The following is a 24,455-nucleotide window of genomic DNA, read 5'->3' on the forward strand; positions in this document are numbered from 1 at the left end:
TGGAGTCATAATAGTAGTTCAACTTAAGTTACTTTCACTGTTTGTTGATCCTCCATTTAATTATCCTTCTTAAGAGAGATGCCCTGATAAAATTGGTGTTATCACCATTCAATATAGAGTGCTCCCTTTGGAAAAGGATTTTGTACCAAGTCATCTCAGAAAAGGCCGGGCTCCCTCATGACCAATGAATTCATTCTCTCTGGGCACTGATCTCCAATCTAATCAGCTAGTAGCAGAGGCTAGAATGCACTTACAGATGATTGAATGAGCACTAAACATTTTACACAGAAAGAACTGTTTGAAACTACATTTCTGAAAAAGGAGTGTAGGAATCTCTAACTCATCTTCAGCACAAGGCCATTAAAAGATTTTAAATGACAACACCAAATTTGAAGTATAGGAACATTCTCCTAGTAGGGGGTAAGAAGGATGGATTCAAGTAGTTGTCATTAGAGGCTCTGAGATAAAAATATTACAAAAGCTGAGGGCAAAGAAATCATAAAAACAAAAACAAAACAAAACACTACTCTGAAATCAATAATAGGGAAGGAGGGTTCCTTCTCCCCCGCATGTTCATTTGCCACCCCACACACTGTTTACCTGAATCCTCAACCTGATCCTCAGGGGCCTTTCTCCAACTGTCCTTCTCTGTCTTGTATTTTTTTCTATCTCTTGGTATTTATTTTTCCCCTCTGTTTAAAAGCATACCAAAGTCTTTCCTCCTTTAAATCCATTATCTTTCCCCCTTTCTTTTTTTATTTGTTGAAAGCTGTTATCAGCTCCTTTTCTTACTTCTAAAGCTTCTTCAATCTATTCTAGTCTAATTCTTGCCCCAACATTTTACCAAAAACACTTGCAAGATGATCAGAAAGGACCCTACCCCTCACCCTCTTGCCATAAACAATATTTTGAAATCCTCCCTTAATAGATCTATTACATTTGGCAACATTGACCCTGTCTCCATCTCTCCTTTTTACAAACAGTTATTCTGTGGCTTTCCATGGCATTACCTTCTACTAGAGTTTTCCTGCTATGAGTTTTTGCTTAAGTTCAAATGCTCCTATTTCTTTAGACTTTGCTGAAATACTGGTGTTTCCAGGAGTTTCTTCCTCATCCACTCTACTCACTTTCTCTGGATGATCTATTTTCATGGTTTTAATACTATCTATTTTTTGATGACTCCCTTTGCTATCTCCCATCCCTATCCATCCCCCCAGTGTCATATTTGTATATCAAACTGCCCATTGGAGATCTCCACCTGGATGTCCTACAGGCAGCTCAAACACAACATGTTCAAAATTGAACTCAACATCTTTTCCTAAGACAATGTCTTTTCAGTTATTCTCTGTCTCAACTTCCAATTTAGCTCTCTAATCCATCACTCAGGTTAGGAGTCATCTTTGATTCTTCCCACTCCTGCATGCCATAAATAAGATCTGCGGGTACCATTTTTTAAAACCAGGCTTGCTTTTGTCCACTTCTGTCTTAAACTTGCTGTCTCTGTCCTGGTTTGGGTAGACCTTTACCATCTCTCACCTGACTTCTGGAAAAAAATTCTACTAACTTCTCTTTCTAACTTGATCATCTTCAAATCTTCCGTCCTCACTGTTATTAGTCTTAACTGTTTGAAACAAAACCATGACCATCTCATTCCTCTCTTGAAAACCTGTCAGTGGGTCTCGATCACCTATAGGATCATCCAGCGCTTACCATGATCTTGCCCTCGCCTACTTTTTTCAAATATCCTTTTGTGATTGATATTCTACTATCTACAGGATTCTCTGTGATTCTGAGAACATCAGGTTATTTCAGAGCTACTTTGGTTCACGTTATCCTATGGGGTTGCATTGGCCTTCCTTCCACCATTATCCTATTATCTTGATTAAGTCCTGTTCATCCTTTAACAATTAACTTGGATGGTTATTCAAGGAGAGACACTTAATCCTCGGATTGAGTGCCCCTTCTCGGTTTTATCACAATATCCTATTCATATATCTGATGGGCTATCGAATGTATTGTTTCATAATATGGGTTTTTAGGCCTGACCCTGATTGCAATGTCCTGAGTATGTCTTACTTAGTTTTATATTACTACTGTTTAGTTCAAGAACTGGACTCACAAAATAAATGTTGAATGATTCATTAAAAGAATAAACAAAGTCAAGGCAGTTGGAATGGAGTGTAGGAGAAAGGCATGGAAAATATATAGCATGTATACAGGATTTGGTAACTGGCTGGTTAGGGGTCGTGAAGGGGCTGAAGAAAGATAAGAGTAAAAGATGGCTCCAGTTTATAAATGGCAGTGTGATAGAGTAAATTAGGGAACACCAAAGGGGAAGAAAGTTTAAAGGAAATATTAATTCTCCCTTTGAGGACATGTTGATTTTGAGATGCTTATGGAAGTCTTATAGAATGCTCTTCTAACTCACTTACAGCAGTAGTACAATGCTTATGTAGATACTAAAAAATATCTATTGAATTAAATTTCCATACTAAGTCATTAAAAATAGCCACGCTGAAAGTTAAATCCTGGGTTCTTCTATATCAGCTAACTATGCTAACCATATTTGGATCTTTTGTTTTTGTTTTTTTTTCCTAAAAGTCATTATTTCAGTTTATCTACCAGATGAATTTGAAGGTTTTTTTTTTTTTTTTTTAATTTTGAAATTGTATTTAGATAATAAACTTGTAAAGGTTAAAGGAGAAAGTAAAACACTTCATTTCTAGGCCAAATAATCTTTTGTTTATTTAATTAAGATTAAATAATAAAGACTATTGGGTTAAGATTAATTAATTGTGGGAAACCATCTCTGACAAAGAACTGAAACTCCCTTCTTTTTTTCTTTCTATGGTACCAGAATCAAAGGAAACTGCTGATATTAGTGGTGGTTTGATGCCAGATGTCTTTTGTTGACTGAGTTAAAAGCTGTAGCTACATTTGCCAGAAAAGGAAGATATTATATAAGGCCTGGGTAACCTATTAGACTAATGAATAATAACATAACAATTGGTTGCGGATTTGTCCCATCTGCAGCCAGGTTTGTGTCAATAACATTACCATATTCTTTCCAGGTTTTAGCTTGTTCACAGTAGGTGTTTGCCACATAACTGAAGGCACCATCCAAAACCTCTCTCTTGGGCAAGAGCTACCTGGATCCTGTTTGTTGTCCTATGCAAACATTGGGAAAATGTAATTCATTTCCACTCATAAAAAGAAACACCTGCTTTTCTAATCAGCAGGAACATGTTAGTCTAAATTGATGCACACCAGTTGGGAAATTGTTTATAGTTTCTTAGTGGCAACATATTCTCTTTCGTTGCCTTGACAGATGAAAGAAACACCTCAAGACCTTTAATCTCACCTATGGCAGTGAGAGCTCACTGAAGCAAGTTTGTTGTGTCTATGATAGAATTCTAACCACAAACCAAAGAAATAACATCAATATCTTACTGTAATGATTATACCAATCCTTCTCAGCTATCCTTGAATCTATTGTGGAAATAGTTTAATTGAACATTAGAAGATAAAAGGCCCCCAAGCCAGAATTTTTATGGTTCTAACACAATTTTTTCAACTCTTCTTATTACTTTATGGTAAGACTTATTTGCCAGGCTCTTAAAATGAGCACAGAGGAGAAAAAAAAGGTTATCAACAGAATTTTTCCCCTTTAACTTTTTAGACATGAGGCTAGTAATCAACTTTTTTTCCAGCTTGCTGCATTCATTATCAAATCACCCTTTAAAAAGAATTTTAGATTTTTTGGATTGTTTTTAATAAGCTAACATTGCTATTACATTACTGTTAAGATGTTAGGTGATGATTTAGAAACATTATAAAATGTTAGTGTCAGCTCTAGAGACTTCCTGAGGTACAAATGGTACAAATTGTTCAAGAGTTACACAGTAATTATGCCTAAGTGATGAATGAATTTAGAGACTTTATGATGAAGGGAATCAGTTGAGAAAGATGATCATATCAGCTGTATGTTGTGACTGGAAAGGCAAATGCTCCCAGAAGCTTATTTTAGCTTAAACATGAAAACTTCAAAATAGGCCAGGTGCGGTGGCTCACACCTGTAATCCCAGCACTTTGCCAGGCCGAGGCGAGTGGATCACCTGAGGTCAGGAGTTTGAGATCAGCCTGGCCAACATGGTGAAACCCCATCTCTACTAAAAAAATACAAAAATTAGCTGGGCGTGGTGGCACACGCCTGTAATCCCAGCTACTCGGGAGGCTGAGGCAGGAGAATTGCTTGAACCTGGAAGGTAGAGGTTGTGGTGAGCCAAGATCACGCCATTGCACTCCAGCCCAGATGACAGAGCAAAACTTCGTCTAAAACAAACAAACAAAAACAAACCAAAACAAACAAACAAAAAAACAACAAAATAGAAAGCACTACTCTGAAATCAATTGAGATAATTTGGGGGAGACCTACATGGCTTGTTATCAAGACAGCCTACATCAGAAATAGAGTTAAGAAAAAGAAAGTTGTGATAATTACACTTCCAAAACTATAAAGTCAAATAAGCAAAATGATTTTACCTGACATGCTTGAATCATTGTTTTTTTATTTTCCCTTTAAATTTGTTTTAAATATTTTTAAAGTTAAAAAGTGTTTAAAGTTTGTAATTCCTAGTAGGAAAACATTATCTGAATGAATACCCTAATGGCAAACCACTGTAAAATGCTTCAGCTGCATTTCGGGGAGAGGAGTAGGGAATATCTTCAAAGCACCCCAGCTCTCTTGATGAGAAGGTCAGAGGTACATTGGCTTGTATTACTGCGACATCCATAAGGTGATCTAGGTTGCTTTTCCTTCAGCAAAGGCTTTATTTATCAGAAGGGCATTATGCTTGACCTCCAAATTTGGCTGACAATTTGCTGATAAGATTCATAACCTTTGGGTTGCTCTGGTATTTTGACATATTTGCTGGGCTCTGAGCCACATCCTGGAAGGCCACCATAACTTCTATTATGCAAGTTAAGGATAGTTTTAGTTAATAAGAATTATAAGCCAATATTCTAGTGCTGATGGTTCAGAGTCTTTTTTGTATTTTTTGAATACCATGGTTATTAATGTGAACTGGTTGCTGCTGTGGTAGGTGATATACATAATGTAACTATATGGAAAGGGTGTCTTCTGTTTTTAATCGGGGTCATGTTGAAATCATTCGAGGGCGTTTTCCTCTTTAGACTTTCACAGCACAAAAGCTTAAAAAAAAAAAAAAGAAAAGTGGACACCTTTCCACAAAAATATGAATTGAAGACACATTATGTAAAAATAAATAAATAAACACAAATCCTTTCTAAAAGAGGAACAAAACCATTCTGTATGTTGTCTTTCAAAAACCCTGTTTTCTATGAGTTTGGCAACCACTGGCTTGCTTTTGTAGCAAGCTGTGATCCTGGGCTGGTTCAGCTGTCAGATCTTTGCTTCTTTCTGTTCCAGGCTACTGCCCTTGCATTTCTAAGTCTTGACATTTTGCAAATAGGATAAGTACTCTAAAGGTTGTATATTTTCTTGTGGAAGACATTAGTAGGCATGCAGTATCCTACAGCTTAAAATCTGTTCTGTAACAGCACGATTCAGCTTCAAGCTGCTACGTCAAAATTCAAAATGTCATGTTCTTTTCTATGGCTGCAGGCTTTCACTTCTCTGAAATGCAGTTCCATTTGGTCATGTTAAAGGATAATGTAAATCCACCTATAAATCATACGGAGCAACCACTGCAGTGTCAGTAACTTTTTTAGTATTTGTAAGACTCTTGGGACTAAGATGGATTCTTTTTTTGTTTGTTTGTTTGTTTTGGAGATGGAGTCTTGCTCTGTCACCCAGGCTGGAGTGCAGTGGTACAATCTTGGCTCATTGCAACCTCTGCTTCCAGGTTTCAAGTGATTCTCCTGCCTCTGTCTCCCCAGTAGCTGGGATTATAGGCGCCCACTACAACACTCAGCTAATTTTTGTATTTTTAGTAGAGACAGGGTTTCACCATGCTGGCAAGCTGTTCTTGAGCTCCTGACCTCAAGTGATCCACCTGCCTTGGACTCCCAAAGTGCTGAGATTACAGGTGTGAGCCACCGCGCCTGACCCCCAAGATGGATTCTGATAGTCAGCTAAGGGCTGAAAAAGAGAATCAGAAGGAAACCTTAGTTGTCACCTCACTAGTTAATCCACTAATGAATGCGTCCTCGTTTACAAAAGAAGGCAAGCAAGAAAGAGTGAGCAATATCTGATAGAAAGATAAAATAAGGCACTTTTCATCTCAGTTTCAGCTGAATTCCTGAAACCTACAGCACACTAACAGTAGCCAAAAAATTTCATATTACAAGTAATTTCTGGACAACCTATGCAATACTTGTAAAAGTATGGAAAAATCCAGTTTCCCATATCCTTCTTTCACCAAAAGAGTTGTGGGACAAACAGGAAGAAAAAGATGGAATTTCTGTGTGAGCTTTCCAATGTTTTGTGGTCCTCTTCCCCACTGGGGTGTTGTTTCATTTTTGCCATAAGCCAAGTGAGAGGAGCCTTCAAGAGAGCCTAACACATGTCTCTTGGGGTTTGGAAAGCATTAGAACTGGTATGATACACTGTGGCTACAGATCAACTTGAAGGGGGCAGAGAAGGTAAGAAAGCTTCATTGGGAATGAACTGTATTTCCAGCAACAACAGAGCAAGGATCCATTAATATTTCTGTAGATAAAAATGTATATATTTCTTTGGTTCAAAGTATAGCAAGCCTAATGCCATTTTGAATATTTTTCAAAAGGATGCATGGAGGGGCAACGTGATCCTCAACAGAGAGATGCACAGTTGGATACCAAGGAGCCAATAAAGGAATCTAGCTGGAGGAGAGGTATTACTGCCATCAAGGAAGCTGTAGACAGAAAGTTCTGCTGGTGGGAAGGAGGCTCTTCAAGGCAATTCACAAAAGTATTCATCAAAGAAAGAAGTAGCATGTGAGACTCAGAGAGCACATCACTGGGTTATGCTTGTACCCTTCAAATAAGACTCTTCTGGTCCTTAGCATCCCGTCTCTATTCTGACCAATGCAGAAAAAGATAGAAAAGTAGAGAAGAAAGATATGGAATTGACAAAGAAGTCTCCTGCCTCCTCTCCCCTGATTTGGGCTTTTGAGACTGAGGGAAACCTACACTGAGGAGGGAAATGACTTATGTAGTTACGACCCAGAATGGGACAATTTTAGCATTGAAGTGATACTCCTATGCCCGAAGGTGACTGGAGACCTTTTGTTATCTGAAAGTGGTGTTAAACTTATGGGTCCTACCCAAGACTTTTTTTAGTCAAGGGTAGTGGGGGAAGTAATCCACAGAGGGTGCAAAAGGACAGGAGGAAAAAGAATAAAATTGTTTTAGGCTATTACCTTATCAGCTTAGCCTATTTATAGGTTAAAAATAAAATTATTTTCACCCTGGGGGAGGGAAAAAACTCCTACTCAAAAAAACAGGTCCTCCTGCTATGCACTGGACAAGCCAATGAAAGAAGGTCATTCGTTGGTTTAGCACACCAAGTAAATTTGTTTTGTAAGCTGCTGCTAATGAAAATTTTTGTCACTTTTTTTTTTTTTTTAGATTCAATTTCTGATGGGAAGCCTTGAAGTCTATTAGATAAATTAAGTGACCTCCAGGTTCCCATATTCCTGCCTGCAATGACCAATGGTCCTAGTTTTGAAGTGTCTAAACAAACATACATTTTTTAACACCTCATTTGGTAGAGCTAAAGCTGTGGTTACTACATGCCTTGGCTGAGTGATGATGAACATACCGTTTAATCTCCACCTCACACTGTTTTTTGTTTCATGCAAAATAAGACTGACAATACAATTAAAGACACAACAAATTTTAAAAAATCAAAAGCTATCAAACTCAGAGAGCCAGCATAAATACCTCATGGAAATGACATCCACACTTCCCCTGTAGAAACTCCTTGTATCGTCCCATTGTTATGGTGAATGTGTCAACTACTTCATAGCCATATTTTTTTGCAGTATCCAGAATAATCAAATTTTCTTTCCATAAGTTTTGTACTTCAGTCTGATTGGAAAGCAGAATTTTTATTAACAGAGGATTGTTTTATGATTCAATACTTTAGTTGGAAATTATGTAAATATCTGTTTTACTGGGATTGGTCATAGTGTAAGACAAGAAATTTCACATATATTTCTTAAATAAAGATGTGTTCTAATTTTTTTTACTCAAAACATACATGTAATCACTTATGTATGTGTAAAACAACAATATCTATAGTGACACACAGTTTTGAACTTCTTCAGTAAAAAGTGGTTAAATTTATTGCCCACAAAGACTCATCAAAATATCAAAAATTCTCGATTTAAAAATCAACATTACTGCCTAAGGCAATCTACAAATTTAATGCTTTTCCTATCAAATTACAAATATCATGTTCACAGAATTAAAAAAGAAAACTATTCTAAAATTTATATGGAACCAAAAATGAGCTCTAATAACCAAAGCAATCCTACACAAAAAGAATAAGGCCAACACATCACATTATGTGACTTCAAACTATACTATAAGGCTACGGTAACCAAACAGCAAGGTTTTGGCATAAAAACAGAAACAGACCAATGAAGGAGAATAAAGAACCCAGAAAAAAAGCTGCACCTATAACCAATTTATTTTAACAAAGTCAACAAAAATAAGCAATGGGAAAAGGACCCTTTACTCAATAAATAGTGCTATTTATTGGATAGCACTATTTATAACTGGCTATCCATATGCAAAAAAATGAAACTGGATTCCTACCAATTACCATATATAAAAATTAACTCAAGATGGATTAAATACTTAATGTAAGACCTCAAATTATTAAAAATCCTAGGAGAAAATTGGGAAATATCCTTCAGCACATTGGCCTTGGCAAAGAATTTATGACCAAGACCCCAATAGCAACTGTAACAAAAGAAAAAATTGATAAGTGGCACCTAATTAAACTAAAGAGCTCTGCATAGCAAAAGAAACTATCAACACAGCAAATAGACAATCTACAGAATGGGAGAAACTATTTGCAAACTATGCATCTGACAAAGTTCTAATATCAAGAATCCTAAGGAATTTAAATCAGCAAGCAGAAAACAAACCTGTTAAAAATTGTCAGACACTTCTCAAAAGAAGACATATGATTTGGATATTTGTCCCCTCCAAATCTCATGTTGAAATATGAGCCCCAGTGTTGGAGGTGAGGCTTAGTGGGACGTATTTGGGACATGAGGGTGAATCTTTCATGAATGGCTCGGTGTCCTCCTCACGGTAATGAGTTCATATGTGATCTGGTTGTTTAAAAGAGCCTGGCACCTCCCCTGCTCTCTCCTGCTCCCTCTCTCATTCTGTGTCTCTTGTCATGTGACACACTTGCTCCCCCTTAGCCATCTATTGTGATTGTAAGCATCCTGAGGCCTTGCCAGAACAGATGCTGGTGCCATGCTTCTTGTATAGTCTGCCGAACAGTGAGCCAAAATGTCACTTTTCTTTATAATTTACCCAGTCTATGGTATTTCTTTACAGAAATCCAAAGTAGACTAATAGAAAATACAAACAGTCAACAAACATAAAAAAATGTTCAATGTTACGCATCATCAGAGAAATGCAAATATAAACCACAGTGAGATACCATCTCACACCAGTCAGAATGGCTATTATTGAAAAGTGAAAAATTAACAGATGTTTGTGAGGCTGTGTAAAACAGGAATGCTTGTATACTGTTGGTAGAAATGTAAATTAATTAAACCACTGTGGAAAGGAGTTTCAAGGTTTCTCAAAGAACTAAAAATAGAACTACCATTTGATCCAGCAATCCCCATACTCAATATGTATCCAAAATAAAATAAATCATTCTACCAAAAAGACATGCATTTGTATGTTTATTACAGCACTATTCAGAATAGAAAAGACATAGAACCAACCTAGGTTCTCATCAAAAGTGGACTGGATAAAGAAAATGTGGTACATATTTACCATAGAATACTATGCAGCCATAAAAAGAACAAAATTATGTCTTTTGCAGAAACATGGGTGCACCTGGAACCTTCCCTAAGCTAAATAATGCAGGAACAGAAAATCAAATACTGCATCTCCTTACTTAAGAGGGGGAGCTAAACATTGAGTATGTTTGAAGATAGAATCAATGGACACAGGTCTACAAGAAGCGGGAGAAAGGGAGAGGACAAAGGGTTGGAAAGCTACCTACTAGATACTACGCTTGCTACACTCGCTTGTATACCAGGTATTTTTTGAGGATGTACTATGTGCTGACAATTGTATTTGGCATTTGAGCTGTCAGTGTGAGCCATACAGACTCCCCTAACCCCCAGCTCCCTTGTTGCTCTCACAATTACCATCCAATAGAGGAGACAGACAGCCAAGGAGTATATGTGCTGAGTGGCATAAGTAAGAACATAAGACACTGCTACAAGAGCTCATGGCAGGAGCAGCCAACCCAGTCTAGTGCATCAAGAGGTTTTCTCTGAGGAACTAGCATATAAGCTAACATTTGAAGAGTAACTGAAAGTCACCCAGATGAGGGGGCGGTGGAGGAGTTGACTCCAAGTAGAAGGAGCAGGGATTTATTTCAAAGGTCTGGAGGTGACTGAGAGCATGGTGTGCTTGAGAAGCTGAAACATGCTCAGCCTGACTGAGCTCAGTGGTGTTGTGAGTGTGAGTGTGTGTTTGTGCACACTCACTTGTGTGCATATGCACTGGTAGCAAGGAATAAGTCTACAGAGAAAGGCAGAAGGCAGCACTGAATGGTTATATGAGCACATGATGAAATATTTGAATTTGTTTTCTGCCTTCACTTGCAATTATCCTCTTTTCCTTTTTCCTATTTTTTGCCTCTCCCTTTCTTTCCTCCTTCTGTCTTGACTCAGTATAAAAAGAGTGATGAGCACTATCAAAGTTCGGGTGGCAGTCATAATGTTTAACACAATATGTGGCACACAGTAAGTGCTGAAGAAATGTTTGCTGAGAGAAATTGATTCTGAATTGTAACCTAAGTATGACCAGAGGCCACAAGTACGCTAGTTACTGTGAGGAGCTGTCATTAAAGAGGCACAGTGGAGCTACTAGAGTCCTCAGGAAGAAATTGCAAACTTGACCTGTAGCCTTCAAATAACATTACAGGGATTCAATCCATAGAAGACTTTATCAAAGGTCCCCTCACCTGATCCCCAATAGTCTTAAACCCTTCAGCTATCCCAGATGTTAATTGCCTCAACTCATTTTGAATTACCTTAACCCCTGCTGACCCCAAGATGCTGAATTTAGAGGCCGTACCTTGGCCATTTTCTACTAGTTCTCCTGTTTTTGCATCACAGAAGATCTGCCGTCCAGGCAGGTATGTTTCTGAGAAAAGAGTAGGGGGTCTTGTGTTCTGTGCTGGGGAAAGGTAGTAGCACTCAACGGAGACACAAAAATACAAATCTCAAGCTCCTTACACATTAAATGAACAGCTTCCTGTCTCCCCAATTCCCAGTGCTCACCAGTGTCATTACTTTGCAATTGCCCAGTAACTCTGGCTGCTCCGGAGCTCTCTTGGCTTGAGCAAGAGCAGCTGGTTCTCATCCCTGCAGATCCTATCTTTCTTTTCTTTTCTGAGACTTCTAACCAGTGCTGAGGCTAATTTACTATCTTCTGTAAGAACTGGTCAGAGACCCCTACTCCTTTCGCTGATGAATATCCAATTACAGGAAAAACCAATGATACTACTTCAAAGACAATTTTTAAAATAAAGCAATCAGTTTGAAATCATCTTCAAAAAGACCACTGTTTACCAAAAGACTCATTGATAGTGACAGTTTTGTTTGTAGTTTCAGCATGAACCTGACAAAAGGAAATCCTTTTAATACAGCCTTTAAAGGTGTATGCAAAACTGGAGGGGTAAGGGATACCTAAAGCACAATCTTTCTCATATACCGCTCAGCTCTTTATTTTTGCATAGTTCAACACATTGTTTTCTCTGTTATGAAGTCAATGCATTATTTACAACATATTTGTGGGCTATATGAAAATAATTATAATTTATTTGCAATCATAACCCTTAAGTATATTCTCTTATTTTCATGAAGGTTACTTAATATTTTGTAGTGCCTTATGCATCTTTTTCCAGCAGGGATCCTTATAGGAATCATGAAATTCACCTAGCCCAGAGGAAATGTGCTTACCTGTGTTAAGAAATGTACTCCATCCACTGGCAGATGAAATCCAATTCCCAAAGTTTTGATGATCACTAGGATATTGAGTAAATTTTCCCTGAATGAGATAATTATAATTCTAAAGTCAGTAACTTTAATTACAGTGCTAAATGTTTATTTATACAAACAAATACAGTCGAATTTTTCAGAATGTGATAATTGGCATATAAGACTAAATATTCATTTACATATTTGATGTACATTAGGGTTTTTTTTTTTTTAAAAGATAGAGTTTTAGGTGTCAGTAGACACATTTTGATCTGTACTGAATGTAAATCTGGATAATGAACAGCCATGTTGTAACTGGATAAAAGGCTATTTTATTTTAGTATTTTAAACTAGACTTGTTTAATGCTAAGTTATAAGTTGTTCTTTAAATAAAATCTGGATAAAACTCAGTCACATTAACAGTAACTTTTTTGATTTAGAATGCTAATGACAATTTTGTTGCAGACATTTACCTCTTCAAAACTTTGTGAATAATTTGCAGGTGATTGGAATTAAGCCACTGAACGCCACCAACAACCAACACAGTCCGGCCAGTATTCTCTAGAGGATGTGATCTGAAATCCAGAAAGAGAAACAAACACGTTACCCTAAAACAGGAGGTAAACATTGTAACTGCACTGCCTCACATTTCATTGAACTGTATCTGGCATCTTGATAGCAAGACTCCTTGTCATTTCCAACTTGTTTTCCGCCCCCTTACTTGGTATCTAAGCTTTTGAGTACATTTAACGTACAGTGAGCAGTTAAGCAGTGGACTGCTTAGTAGAACATCAGCACTTTGTGATTTTTGTGTCACTAATTATAGTTTCATTGTACCTTTTCAAGAGGTGTTCAAGAGCATTTTCAAATGTTGGTCTCAGTGAAGGGCTTATCCAGAACTGAGGATAGTAGGAATAACTGATCAAAGTCTTCCCACCATTGACGTTGTGATACAATTTAGTGCCATGTACTTTCTGCCATTCCTGCAACGTTTCATTCAGCCTTTCAATAAGATAGTACATGATCCCTCTGTTGGTTGAATCTCCAATGAAAAGAATCTACAAGTTAAAGAGAAAGTATTTGTTTAAAAGCTTATGTTTACATGGTACAGAAGATACTTTAATGAAATTTTGAATATTCACATTATCTAATTGTTTGAAGGACAGCCCTTCAAACTGTTAAAAATAACATTCGTCATATTCTCTCCCAAACTTGTTTCTTTTCCTCTCTTCCATATTCTTAGTAATGCCATCATCTACTGACACACTAACTCTATTTACTACTTGTTGTTTCAGGTTATCTTCAATTTCTCTATTTCCCTTATGCTCTTTACTTTCTCATTTAATAAGCTTAAAAAGTTCTATTGATTTAAATAGCCATGAAGTATTTTAGTACTCTAGGAATGCTTGGGGATTTTCCAGTCTCTTTATTTTATAGATGTGCAAACTAAGAATTCACAGAGGTAGCTCAATAGAAGTCAAAAAAGCCACAGAACCAGAATCTAATTTTCTGAACAGCAGTGCGTGTCCCAGGATGCCTATCCCAGTGCCGTTTCCTCTCCAATGAAGCCTCTTACCCACATCACCTCCTACCCATTCCCAGCAGCACAGTCCTGTTCAGGCTTTCACTGCCTCAAACCTGCACGAGTGCAATCCTCTCCTACTGGGTCTTCTTTGCTGTACAATGGCTGTCTTTTAATTCATTCTACACACAATATTGCTGCGATGCATTTCCAAATGCCTACTTCTGGTCATCTCATTTGTGTGTTCAAAAACTTTATTGGTTCCTTGTTTCTTACAGAATCCTATAGGTTCATCTCACATATACTGAGTTTTTATTACATATCAGGCTTTGCTAGGTTGAGATTTTACACAAAGGACTCACTTAATTTCACAGTTGTGAGGTTTGAATCACTATCTCCTTTTCACAGATGAGGAATTTGAGGCTCAGGAAGATGGAGGGCATAAATCTACTAAATGGAGAACACAGGATTCAAATCCAGGTTTGAATATAGATGTGCAAGTGCAGGGTCAATTGACCCATTCTCTTAATGCTTCCTTTCACATAAGTATGTTAGACTCCTACTTTTCTGCTAGACATGATTTGCCTTCAACATCTGCTTTTCCTTATGTTTGTCTGTCTGCCTTGAAAGTTCCCTCTGCAACCCCACTTGTCACCCTCCAGACCCGACGTGAATGCTGCTTCTACCAACAGGTCTCATCCAGTGCCCCTAGCCACAATTACTTTTTCTGTTCTCTTTGATTTTATCACATTCTGACTGCCATTACAGATTTTACAAAAGCCTCATGAAATTATGGTTTCTTTGTGTCTGCATCTTTTTTTTTTTTTCTCATAGCCTATCAAGAAATATTTGAGGTCAAGGTCAATTTCTAACTCTAATTTCCCCCATAGTACCATGCATGCAATTTAGAAATATGTAGCGACTTGAAAGTCAAAGGGATTTTTGTCATAGACAATCCCTTCTAATGTCTTTGGATAAGATTTAATTCATTCTTCATTTTTTTTCTTTCTTTTGAGATTTCTCTTTCCATTCGTCATGTACATGTTTTCTTCTGATTTTAACAGCAGGCATTACCATCACTTCTCAGGTACTATTGTATTTGTCCTTCCACAGAATTTAGTGAGAATCTGCAAAGGTTTAAACTCTTTCCACAGTAAGTATATCCAAGTAGCTGTGTGAAGAAATTTAGAAAGCTTCTCCAATTTGCCTTCAGCTCAAGTAGTGTTTTCATAATCATCATTAGGCTACCCCAAATAACGGGATTTCAAAGACTCAGTCATAGATCCTCTCAGCCAGGTTGCATTTGGAGCAATAACATTCCAGTGTGATAAAAAAGTTGGTGAAATAACTTGAATTTCTTCTTACTACATTCAACCTTTAACAATTTATGTTTGATTTTCTTGCCTACATTTCTGAATTTTAAAGAGGAACGTTGTATGATTAGGAAAGCTCTTAATTTTAGATATCAGCAGTTATGCAACTCCATTAGTATTGGTTTGCTACAGCTGCCATAAGGAACTACCACAGATTGTGTGGCTTCAACAACAGAAATTAATTTTCTCATATTTCTGGAGGCTAGAAGTCCAAGGTCAAGTAGCTGGTAGGGTTGGTTCCTTCCTAGGCCCTCTCTGGCTTATAGGTGGCTGTCTTTTCTTTGTGTCTTTCCTCTGTATGTGTCTATGTTCTAATCTCTTCTTTAAAGATCCCAGTCAGATTGGACTAAGTAGACCCCACACATAGGACCTCATTTTACCTTAATCAGCTCTTCAAAGGCCCTATCTCTAAATACAGGCATATTATGAGGTACTGGGGATTAGAATGTCAATGTACGAATTTGGTGAAGGGGATACAATTCAGTCCATAATGATAGTAAAGGACTTTTGAGATCTAGCTTTTAAACTAAATTGCCAGTATGGGTTTTTTGTGTAGGTTCTTTCATTTCAGTATCAGGGTGCAGTCCCTCCTAGGGTATCCCCTGGCAGCCAGGAACCTCCCTAGATATCTGTATTGTGAGCTATGCAGAGCGATACAAAGGTTGTGAAAAATCAAAGTAGCTCTATGTTACTGAGAAAAACAACAACAAAATTCCTAGATTTCCAGTATTTTCTGGGTGTTTATGTGTGTAAAGGCAGCCCACTAAAGCTTGTCAGTGGCTCAACAGTCCTGTTTCAGAATTCTTAGGTACTATTATTTATTAACTAGGTGATTTTAGACAAATCATGCTACCTCTCCAAGGGTTCATGTCATTATGTGTACAGTGGGGAGAAACAGAGCTCCATATTTAAATGTGATTTTAAATACTTTCCATATTCTTGGCACACAGTAAGCACAAAATGAATGTAAGCTGACTTGCTAGGCACTTAAAATTCATTTGCTCCTCTAGAGAAAATGACAGCAAAAATAGGAAATGTCTAAGTCACAGTAATTTCTTTCCTGCCCTACTAAACCTCCTTCTGATCTCCATCAGGACTTGAAGGGTGGTTGGAAAAGCTGGAGTTCTGGATGGAGAACTGGAAGAGAGATGGTCATCCTGAACAAACCAGTGCTCTCAGAATGGGTCCCAGGTGGCCCCATTGCTGACCAGCAAGCACTACCTGAATGGGAGAAGGAGGCATCACCACTGTCATCTGCACAACAAGCTCTTCTAAATAGCAAATATCTCAACAATACATTTGAATCTAGCAGACACAGCTCTGGGATTTCTAGAGGGTTATATTATTCTAGTGCCTTTCTATTCATGAAAGATAGATATGATAAAGTATAACTAGAGTGAAAATGCAGTTGTAATTTTAAGACAGATTGTTCTGTTGGAAAAGCAATTTTTGTAAAAGATTGATATTTCTAACTAAAAGATGTTAGAAATATATAATATATATATTATAGTTAGAAATATATAACTAACTTCAAAATGTCAGCTTTTTAATGCACATATCACACAATCTGAAAACACTGTCAGGAATTAAAGAGTGATTTGTTTCAGTTACATGATTTCTACTCCATCTTTATATCTTTTAGGCCAATCAGTTTGGCAGATTTTTATAAAGGAAATTTGCAGATTATTTGTTTTAAGGAAAAGCTTCTGTTTTAAAAGGCCTAGATTATATAACAAATATTTGTGACTAGTCATACAATTTAGATATAATTCTTTCTCTCTCCTGTGAAAATTATTGGCTTATACTAGAATCCATAAGTATTTTTTTCTCTTTTGGATAAGCAAAGAGAAAGAAAATGTGATTTGGTTTTAAATACAAAGATATGTTTAGAAAATTTTTGCATTGTTCTACTCCCATGAGTCTGCATGCAGTGTGAGCCACCACAAAGTATACAGGAGGTGCTATGAAAAAGAATGGTATTTTTCCCATTCTTTTTCATAGCATTATGAACCATAGGACCTAAAAGGATGTCATATTCCTAGGCTCTATACAAGCTTGAAGCTTGTTTTTAAAATTGTTATATTCATCTGTTTTACATCACTATAAAAGAATGCGTCAGGTGTCTCCCAGTTGGCAGATCCAAGATGGCTGAATAGGAACAGCTTTGGAGTGCAGTTCCAAATGAGAACAATGCAGAGGGTGAGTGATCACCGCATTTCCAGGCAAGTTATTACTGCCCACAGACCAGGAGATTCCCAGGCTGAAAAGTGCAATGAGTTTCCAGCATGGCTGGTGCAGTGGGTCTCGGTACAAAAACTCACACAAATCTGGGCAGCCATTTCACCTGGCACCTGGAATGCCTGGGAGACAGAGCCGCCCATTGAACTGAAAAAAGGACTGAAACAGGGAGCCAGGTGATCTGGCTTGGCAGGTCCCACGGTGGGTCCTACCCCCACAAAGACCAGCAATCTGAAATGCTCTAGATTAAGAGTTTCACAGCAAGCGCAGCTGGACCTGGGAGAGTCCAGCTCTGTGGGGGGAAGGGCATCCACCATTACCAAGGCAATCCACCATTATTGAGGCAGTCAGCCATTACCTAGGCAGTCTGCCATAACCGAGGCAGTCTGCCATTACCGAGGCAGTCCTCCATTACTGAGCCAGTCTGCCATTACTGAGGCAACCTGCCATCACTGAGGCAGTCTGCCATTACTGAGGCAGACCGCCATTACCGAGGCAGTTCTAACTATACCTCTATTAACAAAATCACAAGGAAGTTCACACAGCAGCTGGGCAGAGCCCACAGCAGCTCAGCAACACCTCTCCAGGCAGACTGTGACTAGGCTACCTCCTAGCTGGGCAGGGCATCTCTGAAAAAAGGCAACAGCACATCAGGAATTTATAAATAAAGCCCCACATTCCTAGGACAGAGCATCTGGGAAAAGAGGTGGTTATGAGTTCTGCTGCAGCAGATTTAAATGTACCTGCCCAGCACCTGTGAATGAAACAATAGAGCTCACAGCTCAGCACTTGAGCTCCTATAAGGGTCAGATTGTCTCCTTAAGCAGCTCCCTGATCCCAATATATCCAAAGAGTCACCTCATAAAGGAGAGCTCAGGGTGACATCTGGCAGGTATCCTTCTGGGACGAAGATAACAGAAGAAGAAACTGGCAGCAACCCTTACTGTTCTGCAGCTGCTGCAGGTGATCCCCAGGCAAGCAGGGTCTGAAGTGTACCTCCAGCAGTCCTATAGCAGAGGGACCTGACTGTGAGAAGGAAAACTAAAAAACAGAAAGAAATAACTTCATCATCAACAAAAAAGGAGGTCCACTCAGAGACCCCATCCAAAAGTCACTAACTACAAACACTACAGGTAGATAAATCCACAAAGATGGGAAGAAACCAGTGCAAAAAGGATGAAAACACCCAGATCAGAACACCTCTCCTCCTCCAAGGGATCACAACTCTTCACCAGCAAGGGAACAAAGCTGGATCAAGAATGAGTCTGATGAATGGACAGAAACAGGCTTTGGAAGGTGGGTAATAAACTTTTCTGAGCTAAAAGAACATGTTCTAACCCAATGCAAAGAAACTAAGAACTTTGAAAAAACATTTGACAAAATGCTAATGAGAATAAACAGCTTAGGGAAGAATATAAATGACCTGATGGAGCTGAAAAACACAACATGGGAACTTTGTGAAGCATAAACAAGTTTCAATAGCCAAATTGACCAAGCAGAAGAAACGATATCAGAGATTGAAGATCAACTCAATGAAATAAAATGAGAAGGCAAGATTAGAGAAAAAAGAGTGAAAAGAAATGAACAAAGCCTCCAAGAAATATGGGATTATGTGAAAAGACTTAATCTATGTTTGATAGGTGTACCTGAATGTGATGGAGAGAATAAATCCAAGCTGGAAAACACTCTTCAGGATATTATCCAGGAAAACTTCCCCAACCTAGCAAGGCAGGCCAATATTCAAGTCCAGGAAATACAGAGAACACCACGAAGATATTCCTCAAGAAGAGCAACCCCAAGGCACATAATCATCAGATTCAGGGTTGAAATGAAGGAAAAAATGCTAAGAGCAGCCAGAGAGAAAGGTCGGGTTACCTACAAAGGGAAGCCCATTAGACTCACAGCAGACCTCTTGGTAGAAACCCTATAAGCCAGAAGAGAGTGGGGGCCAATATTCAACATTCCTAAGGAAAAGAACTTTCAACCTAGCATTTCATATCCAACCAAACTAAGCTTCATAAGTGAAGGAGAAATAAAATCCTCTACAAACCAGCAATTGCTGAGAAATTTTGTCACCACCAGGCCTGCCATACAAGACCTCCTGAAAGAAGCACTAAACATAGAAAAGAACAATCAGTACCAGGCACTCCAAAAATTTACGAAATGGCAAAGAGCCATCTTCAGACAATGAAGAAGCTGTGTCAACTAATGGGCAAAACAACCAGCTACCATCAAAATGGCAGGATCAAATTCACACATAACAATATTAACCTTAAATGTAAATGGGCTAAATGCCCCAATCAAAAGACACAGACTGGCAAATTGGATAAAAAGTCAAAACCCATCGGTGTGCTGTATCCAAGAAACCCATTTCACATGCAAGGACACACACAGGCTCAAATAAAGGGATAGAGGAAGATTTACCAAGCAAATGGAGAGAGAGAGAGAAAAAAAAAAAAAAAGCAGGAGCTGCAATCCTAGTCTCTGATAAAATGGACTTTAAACCAACAAAGATCAAAAGAGACAAAGAAGAGCATCACTTAATGGTAAAAGGATCAAGGCTGCAAGAAGAGCTAAGGATCCTAAATGTATACACACCCAATCCAGGAGCACCCAGATACATAAAGCAAGTTCTTAACGCCCTACAAAGAGACTTAGACTCCCACACAATAATAGGGGGAGAATTTAACACTCCACTGTCAGTAATAGACAGATCAACAAGACAGAAAATTAACAAGGATATCCAGGACTTGAACCCAGATCTGGACCAAGCAAACCTAACGGACATTTACAGAACTCTCCAACCCAAATCCACAGAATATACATTCTTCTCAGCAGCACATCGCACCTAGTCTAAAATTGACCATGTAATTGGAAGTAAATCACTCCTCAGCAAATGCAAAGGAACAAAAATCATAACAGTCTCTCAGACCACAGTGCAATCAAGTTAGAACTCAGGATTAAGAAACTGACTCAGAACAACACAACTTCATGCAAACTGAACAACTGGTTCTTGAATGTTGACTGGATAAACAATGAAATGAAGACAGAAATAAAAATGTTCTTTGAAACCAATGAGAATGAATACACAGTGTACCAGAATCCCTGGGACACATTAAAAGCAGTGTCTAGAGGAAAATTTACACCAATAAATGCCCACATGAGAAGCAAGGAAAGATCTAAAATCGACACCCTATCATCAAAATTGAAAGAGCTAGAGGAGCAAGTTCAAAAAACTCAAAAGCTAGCAGAAGACAAGAAATAACAAAGATCAGAGCAGAACTGAAGGAGATAGACACACAAAGAATCCTTTGAAAAATCAATAAATCCAGGAACTGGTTTTTTGAAAAGATCAACAAAATAGACAGACCACTAGCCAGATCAATAAAAAAGAAAAGAGGAGAATCAAATGGATGCAATAAAAAATGATAAAGGGGATAGCACCACAGATTCCACAGAAATACAAACTACAATCAGAGATTACTACAAACAACTCTTGCACATAAACCACTAAACCTGCAAGAAATGGATAAATTCCTGGACACTTACACCCTTCCAAGCCTAAACCAGGAAGAAGTTGAAACCCTGAATAGACAATAACAAGGGCTGAAGTTGAGGCAATTAATAGCCTACCAATCAAAAAAAGCCCAGGTCCAGATGGGTTCACAGCCGGATTCTACCAGACATACAAAGAGGAGCTGGTACCACTCCTTCTGAAACTATTCCAAACAATACAAAGAGAAGGAATCCTTCCCAAATCATTTTATGAGATCAACATCATCCGGATACCAAAACCCGGCAGAGACTCAACAAAAAAAGAAAACTTCAGGCCAATATCCATGATGAATATAGATGCAAAAATATTCAATAAAATACTGTCAAACTGATTGCAACAGGACATCAAAAAGCTTATTCATCACAATCAAATAGGCTTCATCCCAGGGATGCAAGACTGGTTTAACATACGCAAATCTATAAACGTAATCCATCACAAAAACAGAACCAAAGACAAAAATCACATGATCATCTCAATAGATGCAGAGAAGGCCTTTGACAAAATTCAACAGCCCTTTGTGCTGAAAACTCTCAGTAAACGAGTTATCAACCCGTATCTCAAAATAACAAAAGCTATTTATGACAAATCCACAGCCAATATAATACTGAATGGGCAAAAACTGGAAACATTCACTTTGAAATCTGGCACTAGACAAGGATGCCCTCTCTCACCATTCCTATTCAATATAGTATTGGAAGTTCTAGCCTGAGCAATCAGGCAAGAAAAAGAAATAAAGGGTATTCAAATAGGAAAGGAGGAAGTCAAATTGTCTCTATTTGCAGACGACATGATTGTATATTTAGAAGACCCCATAGTCTCAGGCCAAACTCTTCTTAAACTGATAAGCAACTTCAGCAAATTCACAAGATACAAAATCAATGTGCAGAAATCACAAGAATTCCTATACATCAATAACAGACTTAAAGAGAGCCAAATCAAGAATGAACTCCCATTCACAATTGCTACAAAGAGAAAAAAATACCTAGGAATACAACTAACAAAGAATTTAAAGGACCTCTTCAAGGAGAACTACAAAGCACTGCTCTGCTCAAGGAAATAAGAGAGGACACAAACAGATGGAAAAACATTTCATGCTCATGGTTAGGAAGAATCAATATTGTAAAAATGGCCATAATGCCCAAAGTAATTTGTAGATTCAATGCTATCCCCATCAAGCTACGTATGACACTCTTCACAGAGCTGGAGAAAAACTCCTTAAACTTCATATGGAACCAAAAGAGAGCCCGCATAGCCAAAATAATTCTAAGCAAAAAGAACAAAGCCAGGGGCATTACACTACCTGACTTCACACACAACTACAAGGCTACAGTAATCAAAACAGCATGGTACTGTTACCAAAACAGACATATAGACCAATGGAACAGAACAGAGGCCTCAGAGGCAATGCCACACATCTACAGCCATCTGATCTTTGACAAATCTGACAAAAACAAGCAATGGAGAAAGGAGTCCCTGTTTAATAAATGGTGTTGGGAAAACTGGGTAGCCATGTGCAGAAAGCAGAAACTGGACTCCTTCCTGACACCTTACACTAAAATTAACTCCAAATGGATTCAAGACTTAAACATAAGACCTAACACCATAAAAACCTCGGAAGAAAACCTAGTCAAAACCATTCAGGACATAGGCATAGGCAAGGACTTCATGACTAAAACACCAAAAACAATGGCAACAAAAGCCAAAATAGACAAATGGGATCTAATTACACTCCAGAGCTTCTGTACAGCAAAAGAAACAATCATTAGAGTGAACTGGCAACCAATAGAATGGGAAAAATACTGGCAATCTACCCATCTGACAAAGGGCTAATATCCAGAATCTACAAAGAACTAAAACAGATTTACAAGTAAAAACAAAGAAACCCATTCAAAGGTGGGTGAAGGATATGAACAGACACTTTTCAAAAGAAAACATTTATGAGGCCAACAAACATAGGATTACAAATCATTCTATTATAAAGACACATGCACACCTATGTTCACTGCAGCACTGTTTACAATAGCAAATACCTGGAACCAACCCAAATGCCCATCAATGATAGACTGAACAAAGAAAATGTGGCACATATACACCAAGGAATACTATGTAGCCACAAAAAAACGATGAATTTGTGTCCTTTGTAAGGACGTGGATGAATCTGGACACCATCATTCTCAGCAAACTGACACAAGAACAGAAAATCAAACAATGCATGTTATCACTCATAGGCAGGTATAGAACAACGAGAACACATCGGCACAAGGAGGAAAGCATCACACACTGGGGTCTGTTGGAGGGGAATAGGGAAGAGACAGCAGTGGGTAGGGAGGTTGGGGAGGGATAACATGGGGATAAATTCCAGATATAGGTGATAGAGGGATGGAGGCAGCAAATCTCATTGCCATGTAGGTACCTATGCAACAATCCTGCATGTTCTACACATGTACCCAAGAACCTAAAGTGCAATTATGCAAGGTCATTTAGGGTCCCAGGATGACTGGACTGTGTCTTCAATTATGGCTTCTAGGGACTTTCTGGATATTGACACCCAACTGAAGGAAGGGAAAAAGGTGCTGTCAGATTTTCTATGGGCCAGCACTGGAAGCTGGCCACATCATTGCTGATCGAATTCCATTGGATAGAATTCAGTCTCATGGCCATATACCTAATGTCAAGGGACACTGAGAAATATAGTCAAGTTGTGTGCTATGGAGAAGAGAAACTGGCTTTGATGAATGCTTAGCTATTCTCTACCACATTCTCTTATGTGTTAAGTCTTCATGGGGAAAAACTAAACCCTCTGTTCAGATTTTTTCACCTATGAATTAGCAGAAGTGGGAAGTATGTGAAAGGCTAAATTTTAATTTGTGTGATGCCTGAGAGGTCTTCTATTTTCAGAAGTTGTTTTCCTGAGACAAATAATATCAAGAAATATCATTTATTGGTAAAAATGCAACCACGACTTTGGGAATTTTTAATTTAAATGTACAATAAAATGATTTTTATCTCATTTTGTTCCTTCATGGAGGGAACTAACAATGATAATAATGACAACCTCCATTGTCAGACTTTTAAATATTGTAATCCATAATCTCTTTTCTCCAGCATCACCAAAAGTAACCGGGACATAGTTAGAGAATCAAGTTGGAAATAAAAGGAGATTGGTGGCTATCTAGGTTGAGTCAATACAAAGGTTGTGAAGGTTGTTAGCTTCCAAGAGTCTTCTGATCTGTTGAGGCAGGAAGAGAAATGGGTATATGTAGTATCAATACACAAGAAAAGAAAAAGAAAAAAAATTAAAATAATTTTTCTTTTTCCTTTCTTCCCTCCTGTAACAGTTCAATCATTAATATTTACAGAAATGGTAGCATTTCTCTGGATCCAATAAAGTGCATGTAAATTTCAACACAAGACTGAGCCTAGCTAACAGGAACCCACTAGAACCTTCCAAAAAGGGAAGTTATATAGGAGTGCAGTAGGAGCTAATTGTCCATTAATCCAGGTAATGCCTGATTACTGGAGAGCTTTCACATTGTTATAAATAAAGGAAA

At 38.1% G+C, this 24,455-nt stretch overlaps 1 protein-coding gene across 1 annotated transcript in view; it reads right to left on the reverse strand.

Moving 5' to 3' along the window:
• The window catches only part of CPED1 (cadherin like and PC-esterase domain containing 1), a 306,287-nt gene that overhangs the window by 16,504 nt on the left and 265,328 nt on the right, over window positions 1-24,455 (reverse strand). The window contains exons 20-23 of the mRNA XM_032276171.1: window positions 13,053-13,273; window positions 12,689-12,790; window positions 12,198-12,285; window positions 7,906-8,052 (exon numbers count right to left, since the gene is read on the reverse strand). Coding sequence (XP_032132062.1) covers window positions 7,906-8,052; window positions 12,198-12,285; window positions 12,689-12,790; window positions 13,053-13,273 — 558 coding nt within the window. The remainder of the gene's footprint in view (window positions 1-7,905; window positions 8,053-12,197; window positions 12,286-12,688; window positions 12,791-13,052; window positions 13,274-24,455) is intronic.

Source organism: Sapajus apella, unplaced genomic scaffold, assembly GCF_009761245.1.
Source record: "Sapajus apella isolate SASKATOON/1434 unplaced genomic scaffold, GSC_monkey_1.0 scaffold7, whole genome shotgun sequence".
NCBI lineage: Eukaryota > Metazoa > Chordata > Mammalia > Primates > Cebidae > Sapajus > Sapajus apella.